Raw genomic sequence first — 8,833 nt, 5'->3', positions numbered from 1 at the left:
TGGGTCCATAAACGTCATGTCAGAGCCCCGAAGCTATTGAAGAAGTTTCACACAGAGTATCCTAACAAGCCTAACTAAATTTTATACTTGTGTTTTCTTTCAGGTGGATCTCTCTTATTTTTAAGAGGGGCCGGATGTCAGAATCCAATCATATTTCATCTTTAATTATCAAATATAGAAACTCCCAATTCTGCCTTCTTTGGATTCTGCCATAAGAGGGAGAGAAGGGGGAGAACAAAGGGGCTTTATGGCCCTCACTTCCTTCAGTACACTTCAAAGAGCTGAATGCTGAATGTGTGTTTATTGTAACATCAAAGCGTTAGCACTAGAGAACCTTATCATAACAAAGCAGGATACTTGCCTTTCATGTAGTTACCTGAAGTCTCCATTCAGACGGAAGAAAGAAGAAAGGGGGTGGAATTGTGATACTTGAAACTATCACTGGAAGGGGGGTTGATTGGGTGGGACTACTGGGGAACCCCTTAAAACCTTGAATGGAAGAGCTTGAACCCCAAGTCCTGTCTAGCATGCCTGCAACCATTTTCTCTTAATAAAGGATTCCTGTTGGAAGAATTATTCCAAGAGTTCTGTCTTCTTAAGATGCAAAGTGGGGTGGGTCCTCCGAGCTGTCATCTGAGGCATCCACTGGCCCTGTGGTGTAGGAGCCACAGGAGAAAGCTCAAAGAGCCACATGCAGCTCCGGAGCCACGGGTTGCCGACCTGTGACCTATATGAGTGAGAATCTCCATAAACATGGATGCAGTATTCCAAGTGTGGTCTAATAGTTAGGTGGTGTCACAGCTCTCCACGGCAATGACCTTTAAAAAAATCAAATCTCTGGCCCCTTTCCTCTTCTCCAACCCTTTTCTGTTGCTTCTGCAGGGAGAAAACGTCACCAACGCTCACGAGATGCAGCCCAACGCTGTGACGTGGGGGATCTTTCCGGGCAGAGAGATCATCCAGCCCACAGTGGTGGACCCAGTTAGTTTCATGTACTGGAAGGTAAACCTCCGTTTCGTTTTCCCCACCTGCATATCTCTGCTTAGCCTGTTTCTCACAGTCCAGGCCACGATCCAGCGGGAAGCTACCAACTAGAGTAGGGGTCCCCAACCTTTTGGGTGCCAGGGACCGGTTCCATGGAGAGAGGTTTTTCTGCAGATCGGAGGGGGCGTGGCTTTGTGTGCTGCCTGCAACCCGCGGATGGGGCTTTGCTTGTTTGTGCGGACCGGTTGCTGGCATGCCGCGGCCTGCTACTGGTCCACGGACTGGGGGTTGGGGACCCCTGAACTAGAGCAGGGGTATCAAACAGGCAACCCGCCGTCTGGATGCGTCGCGCTCAGACCACGCCCGGCTCCACGAAGGCAAAAAACGTCACGATACATCATGTGACGCGATTGGGTTTGACACCCCCATGGCCACAATTGAGCCCAGAAATTATGTTGCTAAGCGAGACATTTGCCAAAGGGAGTTTTGCCCCCGTTTTACGACATTTCTCGCCACGTTAAGTGAATCACCACAGTACTTAAACTAGTAACCTGGCTTCCTCATTGACTTTGATTGTCAGGAGGTCTCAAAAGGGGGGGGGTGTCACGTGACCTCCCACCCCCCGGGACACTGCGACCGTCAATAATTGTGAGTCTGTTGTCAAGCGTCTGAATGTTGATCACTTGACCAGTGGGATACTAGAGTGGCCGTCAAGTGTGAAAAATGATCATAAGTCACTTTTATTCACTGCCATTGTAACTTAGAACGGTCACTAAACGAACTCTTTTAACTTAAGGAATACCTGCACTCTTCTTGGAAAGAAAATAATCAGCAAGGCTTATTTTTCCAACGCTCCCCCAGATGAACACATTTATGAGTTAATCTCTGGTTTGATCCTCATTAATAGTGCAAACGTCTGGAGACGTTTAATTTTGAAAAATGTATACAGGTGGTCCTTGACTTACGGCCACAACGGAGCCCCAAATTTCTGTCGCTAAGTGAGACGGTTGTTCAGTGAACTCTGCCCCATTTTACGACCTTTCTTGCCCCAGTTAAGTGAATCACTGCAATTGATCAGTTAGTAACTTGGTTGTTAAGTGAATCCGGCTTCCCCCCCCATGGACTTTGCTTGTCAGGTCGCAAAAGGGGATCCCGTGACCCCCGGCAACCGTCATAAACGTGAAGCAGTTGCCAAGCATCCGAATTTTGATCACGCGACCAACAGTCGTACGTGTGGAAAACGGTCGTTAAGTCACTTTCTTCAGCGCCGTCGTAACTTTGAACAGTCACTAAACAAACTGTGGTTTACATTTAAACATTTACATTTAAACCTTTCGGTTTCTTCCCACGTAATTCCCGTCTCCTTCGGACCTTGGAAAGCTGTTTAGACTCGGTTCTCCCTCCTAAAGGACCCTGAAGTTTGCAATTTCTACTTTGCGACTTGCTTAACGGGATTGCAAACTGCAGCCTTGCAGAACTCCGGATCTGGGATCTTGCAGTAACTTCAGACAGTTTTCCTGGAGGGAGGGGTGGGTGAAAGCTATAGGTCAGTGGTTCTCAACCTGTGGGTCGGGACCCCATTTGGGGTTGAACGACCATTTCACAGGGGTCGCCAAACAAGGCTGTCCAACATTTTTTCCCCCTTTTCTTTGGCCACGCCCCTGGCACCCGGTGATGTATAAGTGGTTGGGGGTCACCACAACATGGGGAACTGTATTATGGGGTCGCAGCATTAGAAAGGTTGAGAACCACTGCTATAGGTAGTCCTCGGTTTACAACAGTTCATTTAATGACCATTCGAAGTTACAGCAGCGCTAAAAAAAGGTGACTTGTGACCGATTAGATTTTTAGATTAAATAACCTTTATTGTCATTTTTTCCTGCGGGCACAACGGCACACGTTAAAAATGAAATTTAGTTGCTTGCTCTCAAGGTGTACACATACATAACACACATTTAAACATACTATGTACAACATATGTATAGGCCTACACCCTTGCATAAAAGCAACATATAAATATTAGTCACTGTCCATCTTGAATACGTAATGGAAGGAGGAAACCTGAGAGTTCACAAGGTTGATGCTACATGGAAAAAAACTGCGACTGAATCTGGATGTTCTGCTCCGGGTACCACGAAGCCCCCCACCTCCCAGAAGGTAACAAGAAAAACAGGTGGTGAACAGGGTGTGTAGTGTCCCAGACAATTCTGTGGACCCTGCTCAAGCAATGCTTCTGTGCTACGTCCTGGATGCAAGAACTACCAATGATCTTTTCTGCTGTCCTCATCACTCTCTGCTCCACTTTCCTGTCTGAAGCAGAGATGCTTCCACACCAGACTGTGATGCTGCATGACGGGATGATCTCGGTCGGTCGTCCCTCTGTAGAAAGCGGTGAGGACAGGGGAAGGAGGATGTGCTTTTCTCATGCGATGCAGACCGTTTTTCACACTTAACGACCGTTACAGCATCCCCGTGGTCACATGATTCAAAATTTGGACGCTTGGTCACTGGTTCATATTTATGATGGTCGCAGCGTCTCCCGGGGTGTGTGTGTCACGTGATCCCCTTTGGCGGCCTTCCGACCAGCGAAGTCAATGTGGGGGGAAGCCGGATTCACTTCACAACCATGTGTGACTAGCTTAACAACTGCAACTGCGGCAGGAATGATTGTAAAATAGGGCAAAACTCACTTAGCAACATAAAACTTTGGGCTCAATTTTGGTCGTAAGCCGAGGACTACCTGTATTTTTAAATTTGTCTCTCCTCCCCCCGCTCCCCCTTCCCTTAACAAATGCGGCAAGGAAAGTTGTAAAATGGGGGCAAACTCACTGAACAAACTTTTCATTTTGCAACATAAATTTGAGGCTCAGTTGCTGTTGTAGGTTTGAGGACTCCCTGTATTCATTTGGGAAACAGCTCCTAGGCTGAATCCTGTGTTCAAGTCTTGCCATCTTCTGCTGCCTCAGACCTCTTTAAAATGTGCAACCCTAATGATATAGGACAGGGGTCCCCAACCCCTGGTCTATGGACCAGTACCGGTCAGTCCGTGGCATGCCAGCAACTGGCAAACAAAGCCCCATCCGTGGGATGCAGGCAGCACATGAAACCACACACTCTCCGATCCGTGGAAAAACCTTTCACCATGGAACTGGTCCCTGGTGCCCAAAAGGTTGGGGGCCTCTGGTATAGGAGGTTCTCCTGCTTGAGCAGGGGCTGGACTAGAAGACCTCCAAGGTCCCTTCCAGATTCTATTCTGTTCTGTTCTATAATCTATATTCTATATTCTCTTCTCTTCTATGTTCTCTTCACTTCTATTCTATTCTACAATCTTTCTATTCTATTCTATTTTCTATTCTATTCTAATTCTATATTCTCTTCTTTTCTATTTTCTATATTCTTTTCTTCTATTTTCTATATTCTATTCTTTATTCTCTTCAATATTCTCTTCTCTATTTTCTATATTCTATATTCTATACAATATTCTATATTCTATATTCTATACAATCTTTCTAATTCTCTTCTATATTCTCTTCTATTCGATTCTCTTCTCAATTCCCTTCTATATTCTATTCTTATTCTTATTCTAACCCGTCTGTCTCCCCCCCCCCCGGCAGGACGAGGCCTTTGCCTTGTGGATCGAGCAGTGGGCGAAGCTGTACGAAGAAGAATCACCTTCTCGCATGATCATCCAGTACATTCACGACAACTATTACCTGGTCAACCTGGTGGACAACGACTTCCCCATAGAGAGTTGCCTCTGGCAGGTTTTGGAGGACACCTACAAACAGTTGAACAGTCCAGGAGAGGAGCAGAGGACCTCCGGGCTTTGAAACGGGGCTCCACAGCTCTCAACTCCATCTCAACTCATGGCAGCTAAGAAACCCAGGAGAATCCTCCTGCTGGCTTTCCCACTTAAAAAAAAACAAAACACTTTGTGATGACCGGTGCTCTAAACCGGTGGCCCCCAGTTTTTGTAGCTTGGCGGCCCGGCCTGGCCATGTGTGTGTGTGTGTGTGCGAGTGCAAGTGGCAGGCACACGCATGCAGCTCCATTTGTGCGAGCGGTGCGTGCGTGCGCCCTCATGCAAATGGAGCTTCGTGCACGAGTTTGGGTGGGGGGTGCTTGTGCTGGTGTGCAAAGCTCCCTTCACACAAATGGAGCTTTGCACGCGAGGGTTAGTGCCCTCCGCTCGTGGGAGCGGAGCTTCGTGTGCGTTTGTGTGCGCTTCCCTGTCGCTTTGCAAATGGAGCTTCACACGGCCCGGCTTTGAACAAAACTGAGGGCCGGTAGTGGGCCACATGGCCCCAGGGATTGGGGACCCTGGTCTAAACTTCCTGAAGAGCAGCACGGCCAACTTGGCTGAGACTTGCAAGCCGCCCCCTTTTCTAGTTCACCCCCTTCCCACACCCCACCCCTATTTATTTTGATTGTTGTAAGAGGCAGACCCCGAGAACTCCCTCCCACCTTTTGTTTCAGGGGAATGGCAGTCAGTGGAACCTTTGTAAAGGAAGGAAAAATGGAATAAAATGACTTTTAACACAGGACGTCCCCAGGCGTGGCATCACAAGAACGGCCTCGTCCGAAGGTGGTGGCGCTTTGGGGTCTCCAGTGCCAAGGAGAAAATTGCCCCCCCACCTACCCAGCAGAAAGGGCTCCATGCCCACCCTCTCCAGCCCTTGCATTTGCAAACAGCCCGGGTTCAAATCCTCCGCCTCAAAGTGGGCGTTGAGGTTTTTTCTCTGCCCCGGAGGGTTCACTCCCAGCCTGCAAGACGATGCCCTCAGAAGCAAGGGAACGATGAGAGTTGTGATCCTACCCCCCTTTCTCATCCTGTGTTTTTAACCTGTTTCTGTAAAATTAGGCGTTTCTGTTCTTCCTCCAGGCGGGAAGAATTGAGCAGCTTTGAAAAGAAAGATTCGTATAGCTCAGGCGTAGGCAACCTCGGCTCTTTTATGACTGGTGGACTTCAACTCCCAGAATTCCTGAGCCAGCCATGCTGAGGGGAAAGGGAGAGGTTTCCAAGCTGAGCCATGCTGACTCAGGAATTCTGGGAGTTGAAGTCCACGAGTCATAAAGTGGCCTAGGCCTAGGCCAGAGGTAGGCAACCTCGGCTCTTTTATGACTCGTGGACTTCAACTCCCAGAATTCCTGAGCCACCATGCTGAGGGGAAAGGGAGAGGTTTCCAAACTGAGTCAGGCTGGCTCAGGAATTCTGGGAGTTGAAGTCCACGAGTCTTAAAAGAGCCAAGGTTGCCTACCCCTGGTATAGCTAGTCCTCAACGTACAACAGTGATCGTTTAAAGTCACAACAGCACTGAACAAAGTGACTTATGACCATTCTTCACAGTTACGACCTTTGCAGCACTCCCAGTGGCCACATGATTAAAATTTGGATGCTTGGCAGCTATGTCGTGTATATGACGGTTGCAGTATCCCAGGATCCCCTTTTGCGACCAGACAAGCAAACTCAATGGGAGAAGCCAGATTCACTTAACAACCGGGTGACTAGCTTAACAACTGCAGGGAGACATGATGTCAAATGTTAAAAAAAAAAAAACTCCCTTAACAAATGTCTCACTTAGCAACAGAAAATTTGGGCTCCAGTTGAGGACTAGTATCTCAGAAGCAGGAAATGATCCGATGGCAGTTTGTCAACTGCAGGGTCCCAGATTGGGGGGTTCAGTGATCCCCTTTGGTGACCTGGCAAACAAAGTCAATGAGGGAAGCTGGAGTCACTTAACAGCCGTGATATTGACTTAACAGCTGCAGTGATTTCCTTAACTGTGGCCAGAAAAGTCATTAAATGGGGCAAAACGCAACCTAGCCACCGTCTCCCTTAGCAGCAGAAATGTCGAGCCACTAAGGCAAACCTGGGTGGTTTCCAGGTGCAACCCAACTGTGCAAGGCCCAGCCTGTTTCCAGGCCTCAAACCGGTTGCCAAAGGGAATGCAGCCCACATTTAAACCACAGTTTGCAAAGGATTCCCCCCACGCCTCTTCCCGGCCTTCAAACTCTTTATCAATTTGTACTTTTTCACTCTTGTGTGTTTTCTTAGCACCTTCCACACTGTTCCCCTTCCAGAGGGCTGCTGACCCCTGGTGAAGCTTTTCTTTCATAAGGGGATCCTCCTTTTGCGTAAACAAAAGCGAAGATTCTCAGCCCGTTGCTGATCTCCCCTATCTGCATCTGGCATCATTGTGGACACCAGAGCCTGATTTCGTGGTTAGGGCACAGGGCTAGAAAGCGGGAAGGTGTGCATCCTAGTCCTGCCGTAGCCATGAAACTTGGCTGGGTGACTGGGCCAATCACCAGGAGACGGTGAGTTCTAGTCCCGCCTTAGCCATGAAAGCCGGCTGGGTGACTTTGGGCCAATCACCAGGAGATGGTGAGTTCTAGTCCCGCCTTAGCCATGAAAGCCGGCTGGGTGACTGGGCCAATCACCAGGAGACGGTGAGTTCTAGTCCCGCCTTAGCCATGAAAGCCGGCTGGGTGACTGGGCCAATCATCAGGAGAGGGTGAGTTCTAGTCCCACCTTAGCCATGAAAGCCGGCTGGGTGACTGGGCCAATCATCAGGAGAGGGTGAGTTCTAGTCCCGCCTTAGCCATGAAAGCCGGCTGGGTGACTGGGCCAATCACCAGGAGACGGTGAGTTCTAGTCCCGCCTTAGCCATGAAAGCCGGCTGGGTGACTGGGCCAATCATCAGGAGAGGGTGAGTTCTAGTCCCGCCTTAGCCATGAAAGCCAGCTGGATGATGTTGACGTTGGGCCAATCATCAGGAGAGGGTAAGTTCTAGTCCCGCCTTAGCCATGAAAGCCAGCTGGGTGACTTTGGGCCAATCACCAGGAGACGGTGAGTTTTAGTCCTGCCTTAGCCATGAAAGCCAGCTGGATGATGTTGACGTTGGGCCAATCACCAGGAGACAGTAAGTTCTAGTACTATTTTAAGTATGAAAGCCAGCGAGGTGACTTTGGGTCAGCCCCCCCCCCCTCTGCCCAACCCACCTCACAGGGTTGCTGTTCTGAGGAAAAAAAGAGGAAGGTGTGTGGGGTACATTTGCCCCCTGAAGTTATTTGTAAAAATAATAAAAGGCAGGACACAAATAAAAAATAAAACTGTCGCCTCCGTTCAGCCCAAACTGAGACGAGCATCCCTGCCTGTCCATCTCTCTCTCCCCAAAGGTCCAGAAGGAAACAGCTGGGGGGAACTTTCCTGCCTGAGCAGGGGGTTGAACTAGATGACCTCCAAGCTCCCTTCCAACTTTATTACTAACCCGAGATGAACAGGGAAAAGTCCCTTGTGAGGGATGTTTCTGAGGGGGGGGAGGGCAGATGGTTTCCCCCCCACCAGATTTGTTTCTTGCTGCTTTAACGAGCAAACACAGGCAGACTTACAACCTCAATGGAGCCCCAAATTTTGGTTGTTAAATGGAACATTTGTTAAGTGGACTTCACCCCATTTCATGACCTTCCTTGCCTCAGTTGTTAAGTGAATCCCTGCAGCTGTTAAGCAAATCTGGACTTTGCTTGTCAGGTCGCCAAAGGGGATCACGTGGCCCCCCGACGCTGCGACCGTCATAAATACGAGTCAGTTGCCCAGCATCTGAATCTTGATGACCCTGAGGTTCCTACGACGGTCGTTCAGTGTGAAAAACAGTCCAAATCATTTTGTCAGTGCCGGTCACTAAACGAACCGTTGTAAGTCGAGGACTATCGGGGCAAGACTGCTTGCTCCGTTGCTGAACCCATCCTGACTTATCCTAAGGAGGGGGGGGGGTCTGCCTCACACAAAGGGACTTTCCTGAATTTCAGAGGGGCCTTGACAAATAGGGGCCACCCGTCGCAAAGCAGC

At 49.1% G+C, this 8,833-nt stretch overlaps 1 protein-coding gene across 1 annotated transcript; it reads left to right on the top strand.

The window, feature by feature from the left end:
* The first annotated feature begins 798 nt into the window (after positions 1-798).
* On the top strand, positions 799-5,528 carry LOC120313270 (methylenetetrahydrofolate reductase-like). Its single transcript, XM_039355011.1, has 2 exons — positions 799-1,002; positions 4,599-5,528. The coding sequence occupies exons 1-2, from the start codon at positions 814-816 to the stop codon at positions 4,812-4,814; spliced, it is 405 nt and encodes a 134-aa protein (XP_039210945.1). The 5' UTR covers positions 799-813; the 3' UTR covers positions 4,815-5,528.
* Positions 5,529-8,833: the final 3,305 nt, after the last annotated feature.

Source organism: Crotalus tigris, unplaced genomic scaffold (genome assembly GCF_016545835.1).
Source record: "Crotalus tigris isolate CLP2741 ecotype Arizona unplaced genomic scaffold, ASM1654583v1 scf7180000018590.145928, whole genome shotgun sequence".
Taxonomy (NCBI): Eukaryota; Metazoa; Chordata; class Lepidosauria; order Squamata; family Viperidae; genus Crotalus; species Crotalus tigris.
This window is presented reverse-complemented; position numbering and strand designations above follow the sequence as displayed.